This window comes from Neoarius graeffei, chromosome 20, assembly GCF_027579695.1.
Source record: "Neoarius graeffei isolate fNeoGra1 chromosome 20, fNeoGra1.pri, whole genome shotgun sequence".
NCBI lineage: Eukaryota > Metazoa > Chordata > Actinopteri > Siluriformes > Ariidae > Neoarius > Neoarius graeffei.
The window spans coordinates 13,917,854-13,933,811 of NC_083588.1; the positions used below are offsets into that span (position 1 = coordinate 13,917,854).

Genomic DNA, 15,958 nt, shown 5'->3' on the forward strand with positions numbered 1-15,958 from the left:
GAATCAGGTTTTCTATACTGGCCTTGTGTACCAAGAGGTCTTGTGCGCACTGATATACAGTACTCAAGCTGTAGCTCCTTTTCTGATCTGCTTAGCTATGTTAATGTTAAAGTTGTTATTAAAATGTTCCTAAAAGGCACTTAACAGTTAAGTGGTTACTGAGTGCATTGTGGGGCAGCACGGTGGTGTAGTGGTTAGCACTGTCGTCTCACAGCAAGAAGGTTCTGGGTTCAAGCCCAGTAGCTGACGGGGGCCTTTCTGTGCGGAGTTTGCATGTTCTCCCCGTGTCCGCGTGGGTTTCCTCCGGGTGCTCCAGTTTCCCCCACAGTCCAAAATCATGCAGATTAGGCTAATTGGTGGCTCTAAATTGACCGTAGGTGTGAATGTGAGTGTGAATGGTTGTTTGTCTCTTTGTCGGTCCTGCGATGACCTGGCGACTTGTCCAGGGTGTACCCCGCCTCTCGGCCATAGTCAGCTGGGATAGGCTCCAGCTTGCCCGTGACCCTGCACAAGATAAGTGGTTACAAATACTGGATGGATGGATGAGTGCATTGTCCAAAAGGTATTGTTTACAATTTTACCATCAATTTCCACCAGTGGTCTGTCCCACAACTGGCTATACGGACTGCTGTAAAGCTACGAAGGAAATATATAGTAAGATCGTGAATAAATCAGAGAAGCAGGATGCATTCTTTCCTATATAATTTTTTTTTTTTAAATAAAAAAAATTTTGACCTCAGGCTATTTGCACATCTGATCAAGCAAATACTTTTAAATATATTTTAAAGGGATCCTCCAGCAGATTGATTTTCAAACTGTAAAATTAGTTGTAGATTTCAAAAATCAAACTTTCATTTTCAGAGACCAAATAGTTGTCGAGAAAAATGCTTTTTTTTTTGGTTCTTTTTTTTTTTTTTGAGAATACCAGACAGGCTTCCTGTGCTAGTGACGTATTTGTTTGGATCCACTTTCTGTTGATGAGCCTCTGCTCCAGCTGATCAAGCACACTTTGCATTTTCTCTGTGGAAATGCAGTCTAGTTCCAGCTTGTACTTTCTTTTTAGCATCACTGTGGCATTTATATTAGGGATGGCGAAAACTAAAAAAAATCTTGACCGACCACCGAGCCTCATTAGCCGGTTAAAGTCGGTTAACCGGCGCGCCTTTTGGCGGATGCCGCCTTTTTCACGGCTGAATCGTGCAGATCCAATTTTTTTTTAAGGGGGGGCGTTGGAGTGTCTGAATAATTTCATCAGAGTAAATTCTGTATTAAAATTATTCAGACACTCCAACGCCCCCCCCCCCCCAAAAAAAAAAAAAAAAATCGGATCTGCACGATTCAGCCGTGAAAAAGTCGGCATCTGTGCCTTTAGTTTGTGTGGAGAGATATGATCTGCAATAACATGCATTGTTGGCTACAGACCGAAACATACTTTCAGAATGCCCTGGCCAAGGCAGGACTAAACTCGATGTGCCTTCTAATAATAATTTAAAAAAAAAAACCAGAATGGTAATTTGTAAGCTAAAAAGCCTGTGTCTACACTTTTCTTTCGCCGAGTGGCAGCTGTGTTCAACTGGGGCGGGAGGGCGGGACATGACTGTATGGGTGTTTCTGATTTGTCAGCTGTCGTCCTTACACTGCATGGCATGCCCCAAGCATTTACAACACAGAGTTCCAGGTTCTCCGCTCCAAAATCGGCAGCTTCAAAACGATTTTTTTTTTTTTTTAACCGACAACCAAAAAAAATTAACCGGTTGACGTTGATTCGGTCAACCACCGGTCAAACGGTCATCGGTTAACATCCCTAATTTATATGCTATGCAATGACTCATACTTATTTAAAAACTGATAAATTCAGTAAAAATACTGATAAAACTAGCAGAACTACGATGTAAACAGAGAATATAAACAGCTGAATTGCTCCAAGCGACCACTACCTGACATCATCGCGTACGTCACCACTGCAGGAAGGTCATCCGGTATTCAAAAAAAAAAAAAGCATTTTTCTCGACAACTATTTGGTCTCCGAAAATGAAAGTTAGATTTTTGAAATCTACAACTAATTTTACATAAAATAAGTTTGAAAATCAATCTGCTGGAAGATCCCTTTCATGCATTTCATCCAGGATTTATTTTCTCATTTTTTCTTTATGTTCATTTGTCTAAATATCCAGAATGCAGTGCTACAGCTCTGGTTCACATTGCAGTTCATGAGTTAATTTAGTAGCTCACATCGACTATTAAATGCTGCCCACAAACCTTCCTGCAGATGGGTATATTAAGGGTCAAATCTGTTTCTTATGCAATCAAACCGCGCTAAAGTTCACTTGAGTGGTCTGAAGCGGAGTGTGATAGCTGAGTTTTCACTTGCCTCATATGACTGCATTGATGGGGAATGCGCCAGAGTCTGATTAAAATGGACTAAGTACATCTTTCTGCATACATCTCTTGAAATGTCTTAAAAAACAGCTGCCATTCTGTATGCTATGATTAACAGATGTGCTGCATGAACAGAAACAATTGGTTTGTGACCCTAGACCTGAGAGACTATATGGCCAAATGTTTGTGGACACTTGATCATCACCTCTATATGTGGGTCTTCCGCAAACTGTTGCCACAAATTTGGAAGCACACAAGTGTATAGAATGCTTTTGTATACTGTAGCATTACAATTTCTCTTTAATCGAGCCCAAACCTGTGCCAGCATGACAATGCTCCTGTACACAAAGCGAGGTCCATAAAGACCTGGTTTGTAGAAGTTGGTTTGGAAGAATTTTAAGTGGCCTGCATAGAGCCCTGAACTTAAGACCACTGAACTGAACCTTTAGGATGAACTGGCACACTGATTGCACTGCAGGCTTCCTTGCCTGACATCAGTGCCTGGCCTCACTCACGCTCTTCTGGCTGAATGGGCAAATCCCCATAGCCACATTCCAAAAACTAGTGGAAAGGATTTTTTCCCCCACAAATGTATGCCCATATTCCATTTGCTGTGGAACACAGCAGAATGTTATTTTACTTTTTTACATCATCAACAGATTGACATGTCACTTCAGGGTCCTCTGAAGGGTGTTCTCAATGTACGCAAGCTGCTCTAGAACCCTTGCAGCATCAGAGTCAGTGTATACACCCTTACCTGAACAATTGGTTGCTGTGTGAACAGTTCCAGCAGCAAATGCAGACCAGCCAAAGCTCCTGATCTTGCTTGAGGAAGCACAAGGAATAGATGTCAAAAAATGTCACCCGACTCCGGCACAGATTATTCAATTCATTGGCATGAAGTCGTACAAGCCTTCGTGATGGAAGACAGAACATATTCTCTATTATGGCTGTTGTCAGAATTTCTGGTGGCCACTCATCATCCGTATGTAGATTTCCTACATCCGGCAGGGATATTGCTGGCCGCAACTCCACTGGTGAAACTGGGAATGTTGAACCTCAGACCATTTCAGAGGGGGCTGAATGCTTTGCATCTTTTGATCCATATAACAAAAGCATGTATCAAGTAGTGTTAAGAGGCATGAATGCACATCATGGTGTTTTACAGCAACCACCAATGGGGCATAAGAATGCAAGAAATGTTGAGATGGGCAAGCAAACTCTGGATGTGGGCAGTTGCATATCTTCTGTCTTTAAGATCAGCCTGCCTACCAGGCTCATGCAATCAGATAATGGACATGCTGTCTCACAGCAGTCCTGTTTCAGAGATTGGCAAATTGGCACAAAGAGGTATTTCAGCTAATTGGAATGCCTCCAGTAACTGTGGACTTGATCTGCTTGCAAAAAGACAGTGTGATTCATGGTAGGGTCTGAATGCATTGGCATCATCGGCGGTGGCGGTGATTCCTCGTATCTGAGTATTTTGTTCCTTCCGGTCACATCTGATGGTGGGCTCATTGATGACTGATTCTAGCTCTGAAAACTCGGAGGCATTGATGGCACTGAAAGGTCAGTGGTGGTTGGGGTTGTGCCTCTTTCTCTTTTCTGCGCTGTCGCTTGGTTTCCAAATTCATTCTTCTATTCGCTTCAGAGAGTTCTGTCCCTGTACAAATGGTGTTTTGCCACTCAGTACGCTGTCTAGCTGCTTCCTCCCAGGTCCCGGGGTCTTTGTTAGTTGCCTTGAGGGTCTGCTCCAGCTGGTCTTTATAGCATAGCATGGGGTGGCCCCGGGGGCATTTCCCTGCGCTCAGCTTGCCGAAGAGGATCCTCCTTGGGAGTCTTGTTTTGTCAATGCGGGCAGCGTGACCTGACCACCGAAGATGGTGTTTCATGATGGTCGCTTCTATGCTGGTTGCTCTGGCTCTTTCGAGGACTGATGTTGGTGATGTAGTCCTCCCAGCTGATGTTGAGGATGGTGCGGAGCATCTTTTGATGGAACTGTTCCAGTTTCTTCAGGTCTCGGCGGTAGAGGGTCCATGTTTCGCACCTGTAAAGGAGAGTTGAGACTACAACAGCATTGTAGACCATCAGTTTGGTTTGATGGCTGAGGTTCTTATGCAGCATTAGCATATGAATGGACAAATCTACATCTGTATGCTTTTACACTGCTACCACTTCTATGGATGATAGTGCAGCACATCTGACAGATTATGCAACCAAGATTGTTCATAGCCCATTCTGACCATGGTTTTGACCTATTTTCTTCCATTTGTTCTTTGGCCCCAAACCGAGAGTTAGCCGAGTGGTTATTGTGTCCGCCTCTCGACCAGGAGATCATCCGTTCTACTCGCAGTTGGATCATACCAAAGACCATCATAAAAATGGTACCAACAGCCATCTGGCAAGGTACGCTGCAATACAGATGTGAGTAGGGAGTCAAACTCTCGTGGTTACCAGAGGACTGGCCCCCCACTATAACCCTAGCTACGTAATAGGCGAGAAGCCAAGGGCTACTGAAACGGAGATCGGCCCTGCCCAGGGTGCCTTGTGGCATGGGAAGGACTTTGATTTTTGTTATTTTGCCCCACCCACCAGCTGACTATCCCTTATCACACAACAGTTAATGACCAGAGTTGATGGAGCAAACACTGCTTCTTCTGAGACATGTGAAGCCAACCTCCACAAGTTTTTGAACTGCTGCTCATGCTGCATCACAGGGCAGTGTAACATACTATGAGGAAAGTGCCTACTGCCCGCTTCCACATATGTGAGATCACAGATGCCCGTGATTGACTGCCATCACTCTGAATGACAACGGAGAGAGAATCAGGCCATCCTTCCCATCCTAGGCAGCACAGCCAATTTTGCTCCTTTCTTGACTCTACCATGGAGAGCTGTTGTGTCATCGGAATTCAAACTCGCAATCTCCCGATGGACAGTTTTCTGTTGGGATCTGGTTCTAACCATTGTCGATGATACAGACAGGGTCTCTATGCCTGCTACCTGTCTGTTCATCCTCTGGTCAATCTGTTTCTGTTCCATTGTCTTTCTCTCTTTTATTCACATCATTAGCAGAGAGGCAAAGGGTATATGTGTTTTAGTATCACTGTATCTTCTTCTTGTATGCTAATATAAGAAAACGTCAAGCACTAATTCATAACCACTAATTAGGCCGTTAGCTCGCTAGTTATTTTATGGTCTACGAGAGTGAATGCTGTCTTTTATCGCAACTATTCTTTGTGTAGCAACATTTACGATGTACACTGTACCATACCCACTTTTCTCTGTCTGTCTCTCTGCCTCTCTTTTCCAGGTAATGCTGGCTGAGACGAAGGGAACCGATGAGTTATTTGCTATAAAGATTCTGAAGAAAGACGTGGTGATTCAGGATGATGATGTGGAGTGTACCATGGTGGAGAAGAGGGTGTTGGCACTTTCGGGAAAACCTCCTTTCCTCACACAGCTGCATTCCTGCTTCCAGACCATGGTACAGACACCCCACACACACACACACACACACACATATTTTGTCTTCAAAATGTCTTCAGTTCTTATTAAGATGGTGTGCAAACAATTAGGAGACGAGTATACAGAAACCCATACAAACACTTAACACATACATACACACACACATGCACGCCTCTATATGGCATGTCACTTTGCATTTTTTCAATTCACAGCACATGACTCAAAACACACTCGAACACACACACACAATGTAAATAACAGAAAGGGAGGCCAGCATGTCAGACAAATCTTTGGGCGCAGTGGAGCAGCAGAGCATCCGACAGCATACTGAACACACGTACACAGAGAGAGTGAGAGAGAGAGAGAGAGAGAGAGAGAGAGAGAGAGAGACTAAAATGCGACATTATATTTTCTTCAGTAACTGCTTTATCCTGGTCAGAGTTGCATCCAAAGTAAGGGACAAAAGGGCGCAAGGCAAGTATCTGCCCTGAATGGAACCCCAGTCTATTGCAGGGCATCTCACACACACACACACACACACACACACACACACACACACACACACATGCTGATTTTATTTAGTGCAAGCAATCCATCAATGAACATTTTCTTTTTATAGCTAGATAACAAAAGACTCACAAAGGCAACTTTACTAGATGCCTGAACACCATTAGCTGAATCCTCTCACAGCAGCAGAGCAGACGCTCAACTGGCAAACCCCCCCCCCCCCCCCCCCCCCCGCCCCAGACTTCCAAACATAACATTCTATCCTAAAGCCGGCAACTTCTGGAGGTTAACTCACTTTCTCATTCCAGTACTGCTGTCCTGTAATTTTTGGTCTTGGTCCTGTCAAACTGCTTAAGAAGTTGCAAAATTGATGTTTTTCCTGTACTGTACATCAGTCCAGCAGAAGGTAAACAATCTCAATCGAGGATTGCAACCCAACTATTTCTCTCAAGGATCACAGCCCCTCTCCTATCTTCAACGATCTCCGCCCCTTTTTCTCATTCTTGATGGTTGTGGCACTGTCCTTCTCTTAAGAACTGTCAAAGTCCCTCTCACGCCAGAATCTGGTCTTCCCAGGCAGTCTCCTGTCCCAGGACGAACCAACTTTTTAAGGCGTATGGGTGCGGCACCAATCTCCGTTTCGATAGCCCTCGGCCTCTCACCTTTACAGCTAGGGTTACAGTGGGGGGCTAGTCCTCTGGTAACCCCGAGAGTTTGATTTCCCCACTCGCATCTGGATTGCAGCGTGCCTTGCCAGACGGTAGTAGGTGCCTTTTTTATGATGGTTTTTGGTATGACCCTACCGCGAGTAGAACTCATGATCTCCCGGTTGAGAGGCGGACACGCTAACCCCGTGGCCAGCTCGCAGTCTTGAGAATTCTAGCCCCTCAATATAAATAGTCAGAAGCATCTCTGATTCTCTATCAAGACTTGCAACCCATTCTTTCCTCTTTCACCTGTGAGTTGCTTTTCCCTCAAAAGGCTTGCAGCCTACCCCATCTATCACAAAGAGCGCAGCAGATACTTTCCCAAAGGACTGAAGTCTCTCATGGACAGCAGTCTCTTCCTCCATCCAGCTCAAGGATCACAACCTCTCTCTCTCTCTCGCTCTCGTTCAAAGATCACAGCCTCTCTCTATCAAGGATTCCGTTGTTTGCATATTCCTTTGCCATGCCTTTCCTTTTGAAACAACCTATTCATCCCAACTCCTCTCTCACATTCTGTGCCTCTCACTATTTATTTGATCCACTCCTCCTGTTCATTCCAATCCCTCCAGTTGTTCCTCGATTCATCCCAACTTCCTTTCCTCACACATTAAATTCCTGCCATATTCATTCTGTTTATATTTCCAATTTATCCCAACCCTTCTCTCCTTCACGCTTCCCAAACCTCATTTCATTCCGGGTTTTCGATGCTCGCCAGAGGAGAATGTGTTTCCCTGCTGAGCCTCAGTTGCTTTCCAATGTTTCTTCCTGCCTTGTCCAAGGGAGTTTTTCTTTGCCTCTGGTGCCTCAGGCTTCCTCACGAGCGGTTAAAAGGACTGTCATCACTAGAATATCTCTGGAACAAATTCGTTACGGAAGCACTTTAAAAGTACCTTTTTTCCTGTGTTGTGTCTGTATAGGATCGTCTGTACTTTGTAATGGAATACATTAATGGAGGAGACCTGATGTACCAGATCCAGCAGGTTGGAAAGTTCAAGGAGCCACATGCAGTGTGAGTACTGGGACTACACTGTCACTTTTACACTCTGTTGATAGCATTTAGCACTCATGTTTGCTTCCTTCAAGTCATGTTGGCCATATCATAATAACACAATAATGCCACACAACAATTTCCTAATTCTGTTCAAAAGCTGAAATTGTTCTTGGTATTCTTCTTATTCAGGTAATTCTGTAGTTTGATTGCATAGTTTTGTTGTGCGCTCATTTTGTATGAAGGTAGCTTTAGCCCATGTTTACATTAGACCGTATCAGCGGATCATCAGATTAACGTTTTTAAAACGATTAGTGTGCACACAGCAACACCAATACACGACTTGCGTGCACACAGCAACACCAATACACGGATACGCTCGGCTCCGCAGGCATCCTGCGCTCCAAATCACTCCGCCCTGAACAGCGAGTGCCCTCTGGATGGTGCGCACTCCGGCCTTGCCCAGCTCACAGAGCACGCGAGTGAAGTGCACAAGCTGTGATTCGGGACTGAGCCGCTGTGTGTGTGATCCCAGCGCATATCACTTACCACTTGCAAGTGGAAGGATGGCAAGCCTAAAGACAATCATAACTACACAATGGGCAGTATTTGCATCAGTATTTGCAGTATTTTCATACTTTTATACTCTTTAATGAAAGGTGATACAAGGCGGAAGTCCGCGCCGTTTTTCAGCAGTCGCGTCACATGACCAACGCCAGCGAATCAGGAAGGTGGATGTCACAGTGACGTTGTCCAATGACGACGCCAGCTAGAGCTCAGCACAGCGTATCCGCGTATTCTCAATGTTTACACAGCACCGGAGCTGACACGATCTAGATTGAATACGTGGACCCTGGCGGATTCCCGTTTCCCGGCGTTTCCAGGCGTTTTAATGTAAACGGACAGTGCATCCGCGAAGAAAACGAGACAGATACGGTCTAATGTAAACTTGGCCTTAGACTTATTTTCTCATTCGTTTAGCCTTCAATGCTGTATGTTATTTGATTTTTAGGAGCTGCTGCTTCTTGTACATCAGCAGTCGTTAACTGTCTTACTGCAGATTTATTAGTTAGCTCAGGAGAGCTACCCAGGGTGGACATCAGAGACATAAACAGGGATTAGTTCCCACCTAACCATTCCCACCTATGGGCAATTTAAAGTAGCCATTCTTGTTCTTTTCTTTCTTTTGTCAATCTGCTTGTATCCTTGGGGGTGTCGCAGGAAGAAAGAGTCTTTTCTCTGCAGCCAAGTGGAGAGCCTATACATAGTTTTCACTGATGTCACGGCATTCCGGGGAACGCCCTCCAGCCGCCATCTTGTGGGTCAAACAAAACGGACCATCGCCATTACCGGCTACGTTATCTCGGACAAATTTATGAAGTTATATAGTCAGTTTTCTAAAATAAAGATCAATGTCGGCAAAATCAAGCAAACAGAAGTATATAGATACATTAGACGACATCTCACGACAACGGTATGCAGCCAAACTGGCCTTGATTGGGGGAATTGACTCCTACGAAGTGGACAAAGATGCATTTTCAAGTGACTATGCAGGGCTGCCATCCATATCGTACCCTGATATTGTGAACTATTTCGTGAATAGTAAAAGTGCCTACACACTTGACGACCTCAAAGCATACAAGTCGCTGGAGTCATACAATTATTTTGTCTGTGGCTGGGTCCGTGAAGTCCACCATATAAAAACAAGTGACAGTCGTGTCCTAATTACAGCCAAGGTATGTAAACATTGGAAATAGAAATAGAAAACGTGACAAACGAGCGATATTAAGTGTACATTACAATGTAAACGTATACTCAGCGGTTCCAGTTAGGCATTCTCCAGAGATTGTTTACATGATGTTTTGGTTTCCAAAAACAAACTTAAACACAATTGATTGTTTATTTAAACAACTTACCACTTATAAAATGATCGGAGCAGACTTTGCTGTGTTTGGAAGGCTGATAATCCTTGCGGTTGATTCTCGCAAGCCATAGATTTCTCCTTTGTATGCTGAGTTTCTTTGTTTGCTCGCCTTCGTGCTCCCGTACAGTGGGAATTCCATAAAAGCTCCGCTTGACGTCATCATCTGACCTATTACGACAGCCGTGAATACAACAGGTGTGCACCATTGCTAGCTTTAAATAGCCTGCTTGGGTTCTTTTGAAGACTTTGTACTCGCGCGTTACAATGTGTGCTCAGTGACCCGTACGGTAAGCTTGACCCGCAAGATGGCCACCACTAGGGAATCCCCGACTCTGTGACGTCATGTGCAAACTATGTATTCCAAGGTGATGTTATGCTTGAGCAAAGATTCTTTGACACAGTTTGTCCAGGTCTTCCTTGGTCTACCTTTGGCTTTAAATCCAGAGATTCGCATATTTTATGTGCGGTGGGCGGGTTGTTTGGATGACATTCGCATGAGGTGGCCAACCCATTTAATTCCATGCTCTTCTTTTTGATGGACTGATTTTGTTCCCACCATCTCCCTTATCTTGGAGTGTCGGATCTTATCAAGTCTAGTCTTATTGACTGATTTTCTAAGGCATCGCATCTCTCAGGTTACAACTTTGCTCTCCAGGGGTTTGGTTCGGGTCCATGTTTGGCATTGATAAGTGAGCGTGGGAATGAAAACAGAAGTTATTATCTTTGATTTTGTTTCTATTGGGATGTTTGGGTGTTTCAGGAGTGGGGAGAGCTGATAGCTGATGTTATTTGCTTTTTGCACCCTGGTCTCAATTTCCCTGTTCATCCTTCCATCTTCGGTGGAAGTACTTCCCAAATATTTAAACTCAGTCGTTTGTTTCAATTTCACCCCTCCATTTAAGTTATACATTTCACCCATACATTTAAGTTATTTGGCCTTCTGCAGACTTTCAAGTAGCCAGTTAACCTAAACACACGTCTTTGGACTGTGAGGGAAACTGGAGCACTTGGAGGAAACCCACACATTCATGGGGAAAACATGCAAACTCCACACACAGAAAGGCCCCCGTCGGCCAAGAGGTTCGAATCCAGAACCTTCTCACTCTGAAGCGACAGTTCTCACCACTGCACTGCTGTGCCACCCATTTTGAGAGCTGGTAGAAAGTGTTAGACCTGGGTTATGAAAGTGATTATGCCAAGATGTGTTTTGTGAGCTGTCTAAATATTTACTTTTTGTGTAAGGGAATACTGTTTTTTTGTATGTTTGTACTTCGTGGTGGTAGCAATGGAATTGTTATAAATCCAGTTTCTCCCAGTTTTGTTGTATATTTCCAGACCTTTATCGACAGCAGCCTTTCTCAACCGGGGTGCCACGGCACCCTGGGGTGCTGTCTGGCTTCGTTAGGGGATCCGTCAAAAAATTATATATTCTAACATTGAAATAAATAAAATGAATTAAAATTCCAAAAAACGATAGTTACACTAATGCAGATCATCGCCGCCTCATGCATCATCAAAATTTGTGTCACGGCCCCCTTTCCCATGTCACAACGTCACTGCCGGGGTCAGCGTGACTGTGTATATTTTATATGGGGGTACCTTGAGAATTTGCATACTTCTGAAGGGTGCCGTGACTGAAAAAAGGTTGAGAAACGCTGATCTACAGTACTGTGCAAAAGTCTTCGGCACATGTAAAGAAATGCTGTAGACCAAAAATGGCTTAAAATAATGAAATGAAATGTTTCAACATTAAAAACATACTATTAACAGTAATCAGGAAGCCATAATACATGACACAAAGTCAATATTTGGTGTGAGACGACCCTTTGCTTAAAAAAAAAAGTAGTCTCAGGTACAATGCGTGCAGTTTTATAAGGAAATGAGCTGTAGGTTTTGCTGAGCATCTTACAGAACCAGTCAGAGTTCTTCTGGACACGTTGTCACAATTGCATCTCAGTTTTGCACCAAAACCCAGTAGCCTTCATAATGTTTTGTTTTGTTTGTTTCATCTGAAAAGTGCTCTCTTATGGAATATGCTGCTCAGATACCAATTTGTTTTCTGTAAGATTTAATTTTGTGCCGGAAAACGAACGTTTGGAACTCGAAAATGTTTTTGGGTAACGTGCTTCCTCTGAGACGTGTGAATCCATCTCATCTTTTTGAGCGAATGTTCCTCCATTGTCAAACTTATGAAAAGAGAGAGAGGGACACAAGACCATTTATCCCACCATTTCCAGTGACGTTTTCTCAGAGGCTGTCCACACGGCAACGGATTCAGGTGAATCTGATAAAATTGTTTATCGTTTCAGCCTGGCGTCCACACGGCACCGGCGTTTTGGGTGCCCCAAAACGATACTTTTTGAGAACGGGTTCCAGAGTGGAAAAATCTGGCAACGGCGCCGTTGCGAAGTCGTCTGGATGAGTAGAACGGATTTGTTTACGATGACGTCACAACCACATGACTAGAACAAGCAGCACTCTCGCTGTTTTGTATGAACCACTGCATTGCATTCACTTTTGTATACAGCTTTTCTTTTAAATAAACAAGTAACTGAACCATTTCTTGAATTTCTTTTTTTTTATTGGATAAGACTGCTTTTCAAAATGTTCACACACAATATAAAAAGTTATATAAATTATATAAAAATGCTTTTCAAAATGTTCACACACACTAAGAAAATTAAGTTATATAAAACTATGCACACTAATAAAACTAATTTGTACACACAGAAGGCACGATTTCCTCGCGTAGTCGCAGCCATCTTCTTCTTGTTGTTGTGTGTTTGTTCCTGAGTGCTTCACGCCGGGTAGAAGAAGGGGTTTATAAGCATGCGTCCTACTTCTATTGTTCTGCTGTCTCCGATGGGACCGTCTTACAGCGCACGTAGAGGTGTGGCATGTGTATTGCATCGTTTTCAGCAAGCGATGCATTGCCATATGTACCTGATATTTTACTGATCCGTTGCCCATGTGGATGCGATATTTTTTTTAATAAAATCTCGTTGCCGTTGTCGTGTGGATGTAGCCTCAGACTTCTCACAATGGTTGTCTCTGGCATCATCAGGGTTCAAACTAGGGCTGGGTATCACCAGATACCTCACGATACGATACTATGGCGATATTTTGCCCACGATAACGATATTATCACGGTACAGCGATTCTGCGATAATCGATATATTGCAAGAAATTTCAACCACATCACAATATCTGTGTCACCTAAGAAAATCAGAATTTATTGACCACTGTAAAATTACATTTCACTTACATAACTACACACTCTTGCCAGACATACACTCACCGGCCACTTTATTAGGTACACCATGCTAATAACGGGTTGGACCCCCTTTTGCCTTCAGAACTGCCTCAATTCTTCGTGGCATAGATTCAACAAGGTGCTGGAAGCATTCCTCAGAGAGTTTGGTCCATATTGACATGATGGCATCACACAGTTGGCGCAGATTTGTCGGCTGCACATCCATGATGCGAATCTCCCGTTCCACCACATCCCAAAGATGCTCTATTGGATTGAGATCTGGTGACTGTGGAGGCCATTTGAGTACAGTGAACTCATTGTCATGTTCAAGAAACCAGTCTGAGATGATTCCAGCTTTATGACATGGCGCATTATCCTGCTGAAAGTAGCCATCAGAAGTTGGGTACATTGTGGTCATAAAGGGATGGACATGGTCAGCAACAATACTCAGGTAGGCTGTGGCGTTGCAACGATGCTCAATTGGTACCAAGGGGCCCAAAGAGTGCCAAGAAAATATTCCCCACACCATTACACCACCACCACCAGCCTGAACCGTTGATACAAGGCAGGATGGATCCATGCTTTCATGTTGTTGACGCCAAATTCTGACCCTACCATTCGAATGTCGCAGCAGAAATCGAGACTCATCAGACCAGGCAACGTTTTTCCAATCTTCTATTGTCCAATTTCGATGAGCTTGTGCAAATTGTAGCCTCAGTTTCCTGTTCTTAGCTGAAAGGAGTGGCACCCGGCGTGGTCTTCTGCTGCTGTAGCCCATCTGCCTCAAAGTTCGACGTACTGTGCGTTCAGAGATGCTCTTCTGCCTACCTTGGTTGTAATGGGTGGCTATTTGAGTCACTGTTGCCTTTCTATCAGCTCGAACCAGTCTGGCCATTCTCCTCTGACCTCTGGCATCAACAAGGCATTTCCGCCCACAGAACTGCCGCTCACTGGATATTTTTTCTTTTTCGGACCATTCTCTGTAAACCCTAGAGATGGTTGTGCGTGAAAATCCCAGTAGATCAGCAGTTTCTGAAATACTCAGACCAGCCCTTCTGGCACCAACAACCATGCCACGTTCAAAGTCACTCAAATCACCTTTCTTCCCCATACTGATGCTCGGTTTGAACTGCAGGAGATTGTCTTGACCATGTCTACATGCCTAAATGCACTGAGTTGCCGCCATGTGATTGGCTGATTAGAAATTAAGTGTTAACGAGCAGTTGGACAGGTGTACCTAATAAAGTGGCCGGTGAGTGTATATTTGTCTCTATTCCACTGCTGGCAAAACCAAGAGTTGCTTCACTACAACATACAGAAAATTCCCATTTCTGTGCTAGTATTATCAACCTTTCTGTAAGCATGGACACATCAGTGCTGCTTAACAAGCAGAATCAAATTGTTTTATGAAAACTTAAAACTTGCACTGCAGACTGCACATACATTTCAGTGCTAACACTAATATCAATTTGTTCTTTGTAAACTTGAGAACATATACCTGAGAACATTTAACTTGTGCTTATTTTGCAGGAACAACACACTGTCTGAAACACATTGAAAAGTGCAGCGGGCATCTTAATTGGAGCATCTTAATTTAATTGGAGCGAAACAGGTTTTGCAAAGTGCATTCTCTTTGTTCGGCTCACTGTTTTTTTTTCTCCTTTCCTTTGGAATCCAAAGTGCATCCAAACATCTGCCTTAAAGTTCGGCGGCGTCTCTAGGTTTATGTTAACAGCCATGCTTGCCTGTTTTTTTTTCCTCACTGCAACCGCCGGGGAAAAAAGAGAAGACGAAGAGTGCCTTGCAGTGAGGTAGCGGCACAGCGACACCTCGCGGAGCGGAGGTGCAGAAGTTGTACTGGATTTACAACCTGTCTGAAACATGATTTTATTATTTGAAAAAATATCGATATTCAAATTTTGAGTATCGATATTGAATCGGAAGACAAAGTATCGCGATATATCGCCGTATCGATATTTTTGCACACCCCTAGTTCAAACTTGTACTCACATCTTCCCAACAATAGAACAAGCAATACGAAGAATGGCATGCACCTACTTTGGTTATTAGTATTCTAACAGCACAATGCTTGCTTCCTGTTGCTATGCCGTGAGCATGCTAGTAAGCTGTTAGCCTCTTGTTAGTCTTACTGCGAACACATGCTTAGGAATAATGATTACTACTGCAGTAGAGGACAGAGACGCAACAGGAGTGAAAGAAGAGACACGAACAGACAGAAGACAAGTCAAGAGACCATATGTAATACTCGTAGGTCGAGTCAGTAAATGTAAGTCAGAACATTGTAATATTTTTGAACAATATAATCATGCATCCTGTAATCATGCAGTCAAGTCAGACCTAATTTAAGCCAGTCGCTTAGAAAGAAGTGGTGCTAATAGCCGTGAAAGAATAAACATCGAAAATAATTCTGAACATAATTGTCTGCTTTGTCTCAATACCATTCCACTTTCTGAAGACAATTTCCAACCACCTTACATCGAATCCTTTTGATATTCAAATCTGTTCAACTCAAATATTATTTTGAATTACAGAAACATATTTCTCCTTCCATTTCTGTCCATGACCCTAAAACATGCAGTTCTTACTTTACTGTTTTTATACATATCTTCCAAAAAACTGGCCTTTGTGGAGATTGTCTGAAGAGTCACTGTAGTTTTCTCCGAAGCCACAGAAATGTCCTCTGTCCTCATCCTTCTCTAACTGCTGGCTAC

The 15,958-nt window shown here is 43.6% G+C and overlaps 1 protein-coding gene across 1 annotated transcript in view; it reads left to right on the forward strand.

The window, feature by feature from the left end:
* Positions 1 to 15,958, forward strand: part of prkcbb (protein kinase C, beta b) — a 193,186-nt gene that overhangs the window by 136,683 nt on the left and 40,545 nt on the right. The window contains exons 10-11 of the mRNA XM_060901290.1: positions 5,693 to 5,866; positions 7,979 to 8,070. Coding sequence (XP_060757273.1) covers positions 5,693 to 5,866; positions 7,979 to 8,070 — 266 coding nt within the window. The remainder of the gene's footprint in view (positions 1 to 5,692; positions 5,867 to 7,978; positions 8,071 to 15,958) is intronic.